This window comes from Brassica rapa, chromosome A08 (genome assembly GCF_000309985.2).
Source record: "Brassica rapa cultivar Chiifu-401-42 chromosome A08, CAAS_Brap_v3.01, whole genome shotgun sequence".
NCBI classification, from domain to species: domain Eukaryota; kingdom Viridiplantae; phylum Streptophyta; class Magnoliopsida; order Brassicales; family Brassicaceae; genus Brassica; species Brassica rapa.
In genome coordinates, this window is record NC_024802.2 from 952,711 (window position 1) to 966,774 (window position 14,064).

At 30.5% G+C, this 14,064-nt stretch overlaps 1 protein-coding gene across 3 annotated transcripts; it reads right to left on the reverse strand.

Moving 5' to 3' along the window:
* Positions 1-6,918: 6,918 nt before the first annotated feature.
* Positions 6,919-13,490, reverse strand: LOC103832656. Of its 3 annotated transcripts, XR_004449915.1 has the most exons (10): positions 13,076-13,490; positions 12,848-12,974; positions 12,552-12,765; positions 11,912-12,449; positions 8,478-11,803; positions 8,086-8,359; positions 7,915-8,022; positions 7,612-7,811; positions 7,305-7,447; positions 6,919-7,233 (listed from the first exon to the last, which is right to left on the reverse strand). XR_004449915.1 is itself a non-coding variant. In XM_009108716.3 (6 exons), the coding sequence occupies exons 1-4, from the start codon at positions 8,496-8,498 to the stop codon at positions 7,649-7,651; spliced, it is 570 nt and encodes a 189-aa protein (XP_009106964.1). In that variant the 5' UTR covers positions 8,499-9,181; the 3' UTR covers positions 6,919-7,233; positions 7,305-7,447; positions 7,612-7,648. The 3 variants fall into 3 exon arrangements, 1 of the variants encoding a protein (XP_009106964.1); XR_004449914.1 differs by having other exon boundaries at positions 7,612-7,815; positions 7,915-8,359; XM_009108716.3 differs by lacking the exons at positions 11,912-12,449; positions 12,552-12,765; positions 12,848-12,974; positions 13,076-13,490 and having other exon boundaries at positions 7,612-7,815; positions 8,478-9,181.
* Between the last annotated feature and the right edge of the window lie 574 nt (positions 13,491-14,064).

Consider the following 14,064-nt stretch of genomic DNA (forward strand, 5'->3'; position numbering starts at 1 on the left):
TGTGTGTGAACGGAATATAAATAGAAATGTCGAAATGGTCATTAAGGTGAGAATGTGTTTCATCATATTTTCCAAGGCTCGGAGCACACTAATACATGTTATTCACAAGAATCACAACTTTTAGTTAACATAACTCTGCCCACTTTTTTTTGTCAGCTCTTAACACTACCCATTAATCACTAGACTTTCAATTTGTGTTAAGCACCCTATCCTGTGGTCCTTACCGATAAGTGGTATAAACAATCTAATTAGATGATTCATTTGTGTAGGAACGTAATTGGCTCATGTGTATTATATATTACTTGACTTGACTCTGAGATTACCGATGTGGGACATAACACACTAACACCCCCTCTTCACGCTCAGGTATGACCATCTGATGAGTGGAGTTTATTGTGGGACAACATCCACGGGGTGCCCAACAATCGAAACACGCTCTGATACCATGATAAATATGAGCTTTCAACCCAAAACCTTAAGGCAATAGGTGAATTGGCTCATCTGTATTATATATTACTTGACTTGACTCTGAGATTACCGATGTGGGACATAACACACTAACATACATGTTACGTATAAGCAGCAACTAATCAGAGAGTTTGTCATTAGTAGGTCTAGTTAGATAAACATAAACATGGTTTCTTGATCTTCGTGTGAAAGCAGCTCTGATCTCGTATTCTCGTTTCATGTTATTAACGACAAGCTCGTTGATAAATATGATGGACAAACTAATTAATGCGATAAAGTTAATTAGTTTTAATTCTCTGTATTGATCGATCATATCATGAGAGACTGAAATGTCGTATTTGATTAGTAATCCGTATTGTGTAGTTTAATGGTTTTAGGTTTCTTGAACTCTCTCTTGGTCTTCTTCTTATGAGTCTTATGACACTGATGGCATGATTTTGTTTAGATACATTCCGGTTTAGCCTACTATTTTGTTTTTCGTTTGCTGTACGTACTAATCTATCACTCTCCGTATAATGATGTGGTCGTTGATTCTCTTGCAGTTGTTCAGTACGAAGCTCGCTGAGAACCACACAACCCTGGAAGATGATTCCAAGTCTGTTAAGATGGCATAAAGACCTTTCCTGCATCTGTGACTCTTTGTAATATATCTCGACTAGAAATTCTGTTTCTGTTTTGGCTAAATGGTTTGATTTCATCACAAAAACACTGTTATATCTCTTTACCTTTATGGTAATGAAAAAATCATATTCTGATGGATTCACATTGGTAGAATCCACTATTGGCTATATCTATTGATATAAAGTTTCAGAGACATATTTATAGTGTCAATACTCCAAATTTGCTAAAATGTCTTTATTTTAAACACTTTTTTTTTGAAACACAATTTTCTGAATTGTCTATAGTAAGAGATTAAAGAGAGTGACATGAAAAAGAAACCTTAAAAGTGAAACTTGAAAAATGCTTCGTAGTAAATAGCAAATGAAAAATAAATCAAACCAACCTTGAACTGTATTACATTTTTTTTTGTTTTTTATTTAATGTAATTACACAATGCAATACGATGGGGACGATGATAAATATACTGATAATGATGTACTAGTGATGATGATGATGATGATATAAGCACATATCTGGAGTCTGACATCGAAAAGAAGAGAATGAAACAGAGCCAAAGTCAACTTGCCGGCTACCAATTTCAGTACCAATATCAGTTTTAGAATAATCGGTAAAATCGGCAAGTCATCTTTGGCTCAATATCATATTCTATTTTTCCATGCAAGACTCTCAGATACAAAGAGAAACTCTCCTCCATCATCATTATTTTTTCTCTACCTCTTCTTCTTATCGTGTGTTCTCTTGTCATGGTAAAGCTCTTACCCATGATGAAGGTATTTATTTGCAGCATAATGATGATGATACGTAGATAGATATCTAGAGTCTTACATCGAAAAGAAGAGAAGGAAACAGAGCCAAAGTCGACTTGCCAGTCACCATTATCAGTTTTAAATTCTTTGGTAAAATCGGCAAGTCATCTTTGACTCATTATCATTCTCTATTTTCCCATGCATGACTCTCTGATACATATAGAAACTCTCATCATCACCATCACTATTTTTCTTTATCTTGTGATCTTGTCATGGCAAGCTCTTACTCTTGATGAAGGATTTATAGGCATATGTAGTGACGATTGTGTTAATTAATTTGATATTTAATACGCAATTTTTCTTCTTAGAAGACAAAAAGTTATTCTTATTCGAACGATCTTATCCATGCATAGTTTTAGTGCATGCAAGCAAAAAAAAAAACAGAAAGAATTTTGACCATAACCATATATTGAAGAATATAAACTACTTTAAAGATTGGTTGACCTTAATTATCAAATTCGACTGCAGATTTTATGTGAATAATTTCACTAGTCATGCTCACACTACTCCAAACTCGAAAGGCGTCGTAAGAAATCAACTTGTCGTATCTCTCTGAGGATTGGACATTTCGACTAAAATGTGGTGTATTTGCAAAAATAAGTCATCGATCATCAAACAAAAATTGAAAGATTTTTTATAATATTTAACTAGGATAAGACAGATTGAGTTTATTTGTATATATTATCGATAATTTTTTTATATATTTGATCATTTTATTTATACATATACAATGTTTTTTGTTGTTATTATATAATTTATTTCCGATGGACCGAATCAATTTTTATTAAAAATTGTAGAACTAAGCTATAACTAATATGTCATGCGTTGATCGGATTGGACATTAAAAAAATTATGACACAGAAACCTTATTTTCATCTAGCGAACACATTCTTGAAAAAAATAAACAATATTGTTTCTATAGTTGAATTATTTTGACATTTATCTTTCATATGGTTTTGAAAAGTTTCAGATCAACCTCGAATTCATACATGTCATTTTAATGCTTTTAGTCGTATGCTTAAGGAAAACTTACATTTTTATAATTTAAAGTCGTTTTAAGAAATTCAAAATATAACATATAAGAAAAAAATTAACGTATAAGGTTTTCTCATTTTTGTAATTTAAAGTCATTTAAAAGAAAATCAAAATATAACATATAAGAAAAAATCTAATTTTTATTATATGGTTAATGTGATTGTTTATTTTTTTTAGTAATATAACATTAAACAAAAATGAAGAAGGATGCAAAAATTGTTATCAAATCTTTATTATTCATAGTCATTAATTGCTATATATATGTTAATCATATTAGGTAATTTTGTAGCTTTTATTTAAGGAAATAATACACGCATCTTATATTTTGAGTTAATATAATGTTCCCTAGTAATTGGATTTGGACCAACATTTTTTTCAATTGATTTTAAGCTGCCACGTAAGCTAAATTGTCATCCTAATTAAGTGACACCTAAGCATGGTCTCTTTTTAATCAGTGCAAACTTAAGGTTAAAATTTTTTAAATGATCCTCAATTAATATATAAAAGGATTATTTAAGTTTGAAAAAAGTTCCTTTTTTTGTGTGGATAAAAATGAATATAAATAAAAATTTCGAGATGGTCATTTAAGGTGAGAATGTATTATCTTGATATCCTCTATACATTATTTTTGTCATCACCATATTAATTTTGAAAACAAATAATGATATGGCTTACTAACAATGATGACATGTCTTGTAGCTAATTGTGACATGAACATTTACATTAAATGTTGATTTGCAATTTGATAAGTTTTTGAAAATATGGTAATAACTCATAGATCATCAATAATATAACAATACATACTATAATAGTAGAAATAGAAATATAATAATATTTCGATTTTTTTTTTAATTATATAATTTTAACTAAAAATAATAGTTCTTCAAAACTTTATGCAGTTTAAAAAAAAATGTAATTTTCTAATCCTTATACCATTAGTTTCTTTTTAATATCTACAAATCTTATAAATATTATTTAGTTTTACGTTTTGATAATTCTATACCTGACAAAATTTCTCTTAATTTTTAGAACTTGATTTAATTTATTTTAACCAAAAAATAGATAAAAAATATTTTCAAGATTATAATTTTAAATATACACATATCTATTATTAAATATAAATTTAAATAAAAAAATCTTTCTTTTATATTAATTTTTACATATAATTAATTTAAAATTTAAAATTAAATATTGTAACAAATAATAAAATCTTAAAATTAACAATTTTTTGTATTAAATTTAATTTAAATTTTAAAATAATTATTTCTGTGCACATGGTGCAGGAAAATATCTAGTTTATCATATTGTCCGAGGCTCGAAGCACACTAATACTTGTTATTCATAACTGCTAATTAACTTAACTCTACCCACTAATCCCAGAATTTCAATTTGTGTTAAGCGCCCTATCATGTGGGCCTTATCGATAAGTGGTATCAACAATCTAAATTAGATTATTCATTTGTATAGGAACGTGATGAATTTTCAAGGAGAATGGTGTGTTTACAGCAGCAGCAACTAATCAAAGAGTTTGTCATTACTACGTGTCTAGTATTTTTTTAAAAATGGGATAAACATAAATATGGTTTTCTTGATCATCGTGTGAAAGCAGCTCTCTGATCTCGTTTGATGTTTACTTATTACTCCTTTTGTTTTATTTTAAACTAGGGTCGGCCCGCCCTACGGGCGGGATATACTTTACTTGTGATCTATGTTATTATATTTTTGTATGATTTTGTAGTTTGTATTTTAGGTTTGCATTTGCAAGAGATGTTTAATGGTTTTTGTCTTCTAAAAAGTTTTAAGTAAGAAGGGATTATATATGATAAGATATATTTTGCTTGTTTACAATAGTTGTTTCAATATTAAAAAGTGATTGATATGATACGTAGGCTTCAAATGGTTTTCATGTTGTTTCTTTTAACAAAAATTTGATCTCCTATTCAGTGCGTTATTTGTGGTTTGTAATATTTTGGGTTCGGAAGGTTTGGATTGTGGGTAAATTTTTGTGTATGTTATAAAAGTAATTACTTTTATGATGAAATAATAGGATTTCGACATGTGATTAGAGTGGAAATGGTGATTATTTGAAGTTGCATTTCTTATTAAAAGTAGAATGTTATATTGAATGCGGGAAAGTACAGCGAAGCTAATCAAAATAAAAACCATTGTAACCGGAGAATGTGAAAATTTGAAAACTGAGTAGTGGTCGATGAGTGTAGGCACTTGCTAGTTACCGTAAAACCAATTCCAATTTTTTTTCCGTTTGTTTACAGTAATAAAAATCAATGCATCAATTTTCCAAATTATTGAGGTGACGTTTTCTAGGTAGCATTATAAAGATCATATGAGTTCCATAACACTTTTTTTTTCAATATAGATATGTTGCATAAGGAACATTTGATCTACTCCATCATTTGTCATCTTGGTTTGTCGTTCATGACTATTCATAAATTTCATGCATTCATCATGTGCTCTTGTGCATAGCAAAATTATGGCATAAAGATAGTTACTTTTACCACAGTTGTTGTTTGCCAATATGCAAAGATGTTTTAGTCTTGTTGCGGCTTTGTTTCGTTGTCAAAATTGTTTGTTTTTTTCGTAATATTAATTCTTGTACAGAAAGACACAAAAACTTTGCATCAATTTTAATAAAATAATTATTATGCTTAATTTATTTTCATTTATATTTTGTAAAATTTTTATTATTATTATTTAAGAAAAATATACATGTTTCATCATTAGAACGATATAAAACTGCTATTGTTTTAATTTGTTCTCAATATTTGTTCTATTTTAACTTTGTTATTTAGTAAAATAGTTTTAAAACTGTACTCGATTATGTTAAACACATAAACATGAATTAATTTTTTATATGCTAATTTTTTGAATTTGGCGCAACTTTTTGCTTTTATACATTTTTCTTTAAATTATTAAGTTATACAATGCAGAAACACGTTATTTATTATAATAAAGATTACTTAAAATGGGTAGGTGGATCCAGAGTTATATATGGTCCATATGGACTGTGTCTTAAAAAGTAGCTAACTATAATATCTGGAGTTTTTTATTTATCAAGATTAACTATATTCTGTTATATATAGTCGCTAACTAATTGTGTGGTTATATGTTATTGTGGTCAGCTGTGTTACATGGAAACGGAAGCGGATACGTGGAAGCGGAAGCGTATAGAAGCGCGGAAGCGAGATTTTAAAAAAAGTTAGGAAGCGGGTACGTGTTGGAAGCGTATACATATATAAATTTTTTTAAAAAAATCTAGAACTAAAAATTACATGTTTAAAATTTAAAATAAAGCATCTATTCATTTATAATAGTTTCCAAATTATTTCATATTAAAACTGTGAAATACACATAAATTAAATTTAAAATAAATTATTATATTAATTATTTTTATTACTTTATAATTAATTGACATCATATATTTGAATATATGATTATCTTTATTAAAACCCTCAATGCATAAAGATAATTTATATTGTTAATTTTTTATATACTTCTATTCTTTCTATTCAATACTATTAAAATTTAGATTTTATATAAAATAAAATTATAATTTTATATTTTTATTGATATAAAACATTGTGTTTTTTTTTAAGGAATGGAAGCGTGATTCCAAAACGGAATCGTAAGCTTCCAACATGTTTTTAAGAAGAATATTTTAGAAGCGTTTTGGAAGCGAGATTCCGTAAGCTTCCACAAGATTCTGATTCCGATTCCGATTCCGAAGCGGACGTCCGATGAAGCTTCCGTGCAACGTAGGTGGTCAGTACCGCTTGTATATGTTGAAATAATCAGATAAGATTACATGTGTTGTAGTCTATATAATTTCATTTGTTGTGTGTGAATAATTATGTTTGCATAAGAGTTGAGAGCTTTCGTCGGACCATTATACTTATCATGTATTATTGTCCTCCTAAAGTACCACATTATTCCGCAATTTGTTTTTTTTTTTCAAAAGTTCTGTCATTTATTTGTTTTTCGTAAAACCAAATATATTTTTATAGAAAATTCAGAAAATACAGATTGTTTAGAAAGTTTAAAAATTAAACAGATGCAAACACCACATCCTTAATATTAAAACCGCCAACATTGATGCTAAAGAAAATCTGGTGACAAAGCACTAAGCTAGACGCTCCTTCTGTACCATCTTCCAAGCTGCTCTAGCTGAAGGCCTCTGTGGTTCTCCACCATCTGGTGCTGTCTGCTGACTGCCACCTCCAGTTTCAACCTTAGTAAGAACCGTTCTGTCAACTGGTATGTCCTCCCTCTTGTTCATGTTGTCTACCTACACGTCCAATAATCTATATTAATTTACTGTATTTGAAAATATCAAGACGAAACAATCATAACACTCACTGTATCAACGAAATCAGGGAACGGTGAACGATCACTTCCGTTAAGAATCCATTGATTGTGAAAGTCTGATGATTTGCAGTGAAGTTGTATGCACTAACATTAACTTGAAAGGTGAATGTCTCCATTCATCAATTCAATCTCACCTGCTTTCCATATATAATCATTATCATCAACAACATTTTCTATAGTAAAAATAGATAAACGTAAACCAATTATATTAACCTATATAAACCATGATTCTTGACAAAGTGTTATGAAAGTAGAAACACCAAGGTGGTGTGTCTCGGTTAAGTTTGTGTTATATTACCAGGCAAGTCACAGATTGGGGATTTCCGGAAGTAGTTTCAGTGTCTTCCATGAGTAGGAGAGTACGGAGGAGATAAGATACCCAAGATTGCACAGTGAGTAATGACTTCGAAACAATGGATGTTGCCACCGGTTGTTGGATACAGTGTGGTTGCTGGGCAAGGAGCCGTCATGTCAGTATCCTTGACCAGCTTTGCGGGTCTTGCTATGAATAAAAGTAAAGAATAGATTAGTCAGAGAAAAGTTTTTAAGATCATTTGTATTAAACGGAAGTTAAACTGGGGGATTTACATGTGACTATTACCTTGTAATGGATTGTCTAGCTCTGATGGATCAGGCTCAACCCAATCACATGACTTCACGTGCATCGAACCGTAACGTAAGATAACTGCTGTGATCTCCCCAATGATGTCTGAAAAAATGGAAATTTAAATTTAATTTCCAGTTAGTATGATGACAATCAAAAAATGATTACCCAGGAGTTGAGAGATGGTGTGTGCTAGAGCAAGCATCTCGCTTTGAATACGAATCCGGAAACACTCTTCATGTAGTGGAGAAGTCGGCTCAGTCAACACATTCAAGGAGGTTACATCACTGAACCGAACAAACAAAGAGGAGTCTGACAGCCTGAAGTTTGGATTACACCGAGCCACATCGAAACCGGTTGTGGAATACATCGACCCCGCCGTGAGATGGGGACCAAAGGTCGGAACACGGCTAGCAGCAACGGTGGCTGGCATAAGATTTGCCTGAAAGTAAATCGGAGAAAGTCACAACCAATAAACGGATCATAAACGCTCAGTGAAGATTCTTATAATCTGGGAAAAATCAACTTAGATACAATCAGACTTCTAAACCGGAACTTACAATCGAATCAAGCAGGAGCATATCGACGCAGGAGAATCTAGAGAGAATTTAATAGCAATGATTCTGTAATTGATTGATTACTTGATCAGTATGAAGAAGATGAATAGTTCGCTGGAAACTCTAGATTCACTACGGCTCCGATTGACTGGTGGATCAGGAGGAAGAAGAATCAGTTTCCATGGAAGCCCTAAACGTTGCCTACTGCGGAGAAGAAGAGCACAGAAAACATAATTAAAAAAGTAGCGTTTAGAATAGATCAGATATAAACTAATAAGACATGCCAATAAGACAGGCCCAACAGACTGCACGAAAAAAAAGAAACGGAGTGTTTTATTAGTTGGACAGATGTCATGCGCACAGCCATCGACTTATCTAGCTGGCGGGTGACGTGGAGGCATGAGGAGTGATTAAACTCTTCTTTATAATAATAGATACTAGGTCGGGTCCGCGCTACGCGCAGGATTTGATATATATGTTTTTATGAAATATATAATTTTGTATAAATTTTACTCAATTTTCTTTTCTATGTTCATTTGGTTTTGAGTAGAGCTAAGAAAAATATCCGTAAATTTTGATTCGATTTCTTATATGTTTCGATTCGAACCGAAAAATCTGGATATCCGTAACTCTACGAAGCAAAGAAAATAATAATATGTAATATCCGTAAGAAACGAATCAAATCACAAATACTAATATTTTTAGGAACGGATATCTGATCTGATCCGTTATATGCATATATATTCATATATTTAAAGAAGTATATATAGAAGTTGTATAAATATTGTATTTTATATAATTTTCAGTAATTTTATTTAATATATTTATTATATTAATTATTATAATTTTTTAAAAGTAAACAAACTTCTATTTTAATAAAATATTATTATTTTATATTATTTTTTATTTTTATTTACTTTATATTTTATTTATTTTACAGATCGAATCAGATATCCGGTCAAAAATTTAAAATGTTTTGGATATCCGGAACATCGAATATCCAGATGACGGTGGATCGAATCATATTGGATAATTGATTATTTGGCCAAAACAGATCGGATGATGAATACCTCCACAAACCTGGATATTTGATTTGTGCCAACCTCAAGTTGTGAGTGTGATTATGTTAAGAGAATGAGATTGAATTTTTAAATACCAGTTTTTTTTTTGTTAGTGTATTTAATACAATGGAGAATGAATTTTTATTTTTGAAGACATTTTGTAGTTGTTTAGGACAATGCTAGTAATTACCATTATTAACAATTGTTGTTGTTTTTTTTGTATTTATGTTATATTTGAAAATTTATTTTTGCTTTATGTTATGGTGAAATTATAATGGCAATTATCATAAATAGATCATTTTCAAGTTTTGGTCACAAAAATAGATCACAAGGAGGAAAGTGACCAAAATGTTTCATTTAATAAGTAAAAAGACCTTAATACCCCAGATAAATAATAAATAAAAATATAAAGAAAATAAAAAAAATATTTTTTTTATAGTTTTAGATTATATGTTTTCAAATTCAAACTTTTCTATAATTTTTTTTTTGAAATATTTTTTCGAATTTGTTTTTAATTTTTTTTTCAAATTTTGTTTTTGTAATTCGAAAATACTTTTTGAAACTATTTTTAAAATTTTTATTTTCAAATTTTTATTTTTAAACCTCAATCTCAAATCTCCAACCCTTAATTCTAAACCCTAAGGTTTGGATTAGTTAATCCTAGGGGTAAAAATGTATATTTACCTCTTTAATAAAACATTTTGGTTATTTTGATTCTTAGAGTCTATTTTTATGACCAAAATTTTTTAGTGCTATCCTTGGGTATTTTCTAAATTATAATGAGTAATTATGGTTACTGAATGTATTGTAACCTAATTAACCATGTTGAATTTTGAATTGTTTACTAAAAGAGTAATAAATTTCTTAGTCTTTCTTTGTAACTTTTATTTGATGTTTCTAGTTTTTTTTTTTATCATCTTTAACTTTATTGATATCAAATCAATGTAACAGATTACATGAAACATAAGATACATCAAACACGTTGTTGAAAAGAACTTTTAATAGAGATTTCATTAATACGATGCTTCCTAACACATTCGTAGGATAGACTGATTCGCTAGCTTTTATCCACTTTGTTCTGAACTAATTTTATATATTCTGAACTAATTTATTAATATGTTTATGATAAGGCAAAAATGTACAAATAACAAATCCAAATGTTAGCAACAAAAAAAAACAATTGTATTATTTTAAATGGAGAAACTGAGCGTAACATTTATCCGAATTCAAACACTAATAAATATTTATTTCAAATGAGAAACATTAATTCCTTTCTTAATTTTGTTAGTTATTTAATATCTATTTCTCTGCTTTCATGTTTTATATAGTATTTTGTAGAGCATATTTTATTAAAGTATAATTTTGTTGTATAGATGTGAGAACTTATTTTCTGTTTATATATCGAAAATTTATTTAAAGTCTGACGTCCATGGTTAAATGTTTCTTCAATTACACATCCCTTTATTTATTTTGGATTGACCCTTTGATATCAAGGTGTGGCAAAAAATAGCTACAATATTTTAATTGTTCATAGTACTATGGGATTATTACTATTATTAATTTTATTTTTTAATACCATGAGATTTTTGTATTCACTATAGTATCCTTTTTTTTTTTTTTGATTGATAATTATAGGAATCCTGTGAGTTAGGACTCGTGTTGATTTGCTTTTTATTTCCAAATTAATGCAACAAAATTTAATAAAAAATGAAAAATGTGATAGAAATCTTGCGCTGGAGAAAACTTCATTTGCTTGACCACGGCGGCTTTCTTCAGCTTTAGCTTTGCTCAACTGGAGTCTTCTAAACAATTTTATCTTTCCTCTCCATCTGATTATTGTCTTCTCCAACAATCATGTCGACCATATAGTCTTCTAGTACTATTTTCTTATTTTTAACCCCGTAAAAACATAGTACAAAAGAAAAGTAAATAAACAGTCTTTCACAAACACTCATGGGTTGCAAACTTGAGTGTGCCTGTTCTTCATTGCATTGAGTGTGCCGACTTCATTGCGTTATCTCTAAATGGATGACCTTTGAGTGTGCCGACTTCATTGCATTATCTCTAAATGGATGACCTTTGAGTGTGCCGACTTCATTGCATTATCTCTAAATGCTTCCTAAATCCGAACCACTGCTTTTGTGGCTGTTCGCTATGCCATCAGAGCATCGCTATGTTTCAGTTAACCATCTAGGAGAGCGTCTCAGTTTGACATCTCCACCTTGAAAACAACCTTTGTTTCTCGAAACTGAGATAGAAAACATTACTCTGCAAGATAAGCAGATAAACTATCAAATCCACTTTGTTGTGCCAAAGCTCAATCCTAATATTAATATATGCAATTATCTTAAAAGCATGATGATGAATAGACATTACACTCTGATTTTAAGCCTGAGACCAAAACTAAGATTCATATTAACCTGTTTAATAGCATATGCAAGGAAGAAATATAATATTGAAATGAGTGTGGGTAAGACCAACGAAAGTTGTGTAGTTGACAAAGCAAAAGTCATATATTTCTTGAAAAGCATACCTTACTTTAGATAGTATTAGAGCCTAAATCAGGAACATAAGCAATTGCAGAAAAAAATCTAAATGACTTATTAGGATATATAGGAGGTGTGACCATTAACGTTTGTATATACATAAACGAACCAATGCTTTCTTCCACACAACCAAAGAGGTTACAGCTGAAGATATATTCAAAAAATTTAAGAGGATCGATTGCATCTACCGCTTTATAAGATAAGTTATAATGTAAGTTTTTCATAAGTAAAAAAAAAAAAGAAACCCTCGGGAACAAATAAATGTTGATTTAAAAAAAAAAACTGAGAAGAATAAGTAGTGATATGAGAAGCTTTGAACTAACTTATAAAATGAGTTATTTAGATGTTTGCTGCAGCACCATCTACAACTGAAATCTCCAACCTTATTTACAAACAATCGTTTTATAAATATATATACATGTTTCAAACAAAAACGGAAAGAGATTAGAAAGTTAGGAAAGATAACTTACACCGCAGACATCCCAGGTGGGAGACTAAGACGATATATTTCTTTGTAAAATTGTGTGCAAGGCAACTCCTCGAACATCTGGTGACTTGCATCGAGATGTTTCTGGAAGGTCAGTGTCCTCTTTTGTGGTCGGCGAGATGGAATTTTCCCGCTCAGGGTGAACACGTCTTCTTCAACCCCGTGCCGGTTCGATGCTCAAACTTCAGAGCAACTTACTAAGGAAATTGGAGATGTGAGACAATGTTAACACGCTTAAGCTAATAATATATGATCATAACGCAGACTGAGTTAAACTACCTCTAAGATGCTAGCTCATGTATTATGTTCATTACCACCACTAATACACGTCCCACAAACACTTGTCCAAAACCACCTTTTCTCAGCTTTCTCAACCTTTACACATCAGTAATTCTCCAAATTAGACCTGTTAAGAGACATAATCTTTAGTAATCATCTCGGTGAGAATAGACCAAAACTATGCATAAGTGATCATCTTTAACAGCATAACCATCGAAAAAGATTTACCCTTTTAGGGAAAGGAGGAGTATTTCCTTCTTCTTCATGTGCAGCCGCCTTGTTGGAGCCACCACTATTTTTACTAATCGCTAGCAACCCTTTTGTCGTGGTCCTCTGTTTCTTGTCTGTAAGACGATCAGAGCCACGACGGACTCCATGGCGAAGCTCCGGCATAGCTCATAACTCCCACTGTTACAGAGATTTCGGAGAACCTCAGGAGTCGCTGCCGCTGAAGTAACAGGAGAGTCCAACTCTAATTTTTTTTTGCTTAATCAGATTTGGGGTTTTCATTCATGGGCCGTCGGGCCGCATAACACAATAAATGAAGCGCTGCGTTTTGGCAGACTGGACAGGTGTCAACACCAGGAAGCACGACTTAGTGACGTGGACGAACGTGAGGGACACAAACATGATTATATATATATAGATGTCATTTTGGGTTTGTGCATACAAATTAAGAAAATAATTAATTTTGTATATTTACTATATAAAAACATAATTATCTATACATCTAACCATATTTTAACCAATAGAAAAATAAAATACTGAATAAAATTAATAAATTTAGCATTGAAAATTGAAAACAACACTTATTTTGTAACAAAACAATTTCTTTACAAAGACGCTTAATATGAAACGGAGGGAGTATTTATTAACAACATGGTCGTTGAAATGGACAAACTAATTAAAGCGATAAAGTTAGTTTTTATTCTATTTATTTATTAATCCATTTGTTTCGCAAAGAGTGTCACTTAAACTTTTTTCACATATATTAATAAACCGATTGAAATGCATTTATGTTTTCACTAATGTCATCTATTTAACCAATACTCCATCCGTTTAAAAAAGATACATATTTTATACTTTTCACATATATTAAGTAAACACATTAAAATACGATTGTAAATGCATTGTTTTTTTGTGAATAATAATTTTTCATAACTTTTGGCCAATAAAAATCTAATAAACACCGTTATTTTTTTTTTTGAAATTTACAA

Coding starts and splice junctions, on each gene's coding strand:
- LOC103832656 (XM_009108716.3), bottom strand. CDS start 8,498: ATGCTCCTGCTTGATTCGATT. Junction 8,360..8,477: donor TGCTCCTGCTTGATTCGATT/GTAAGTTCCGGT, acceptor ATTTACTTTCAG/GCAAATCTTATGCCAGCCAC. Junction 7,816..7,914: donor GCTAGACAATCCATTACAAG/GTAATAGTCACA, acceptor TTTTATTCATAG/CAAGACCCGCAAAGCTGGTC.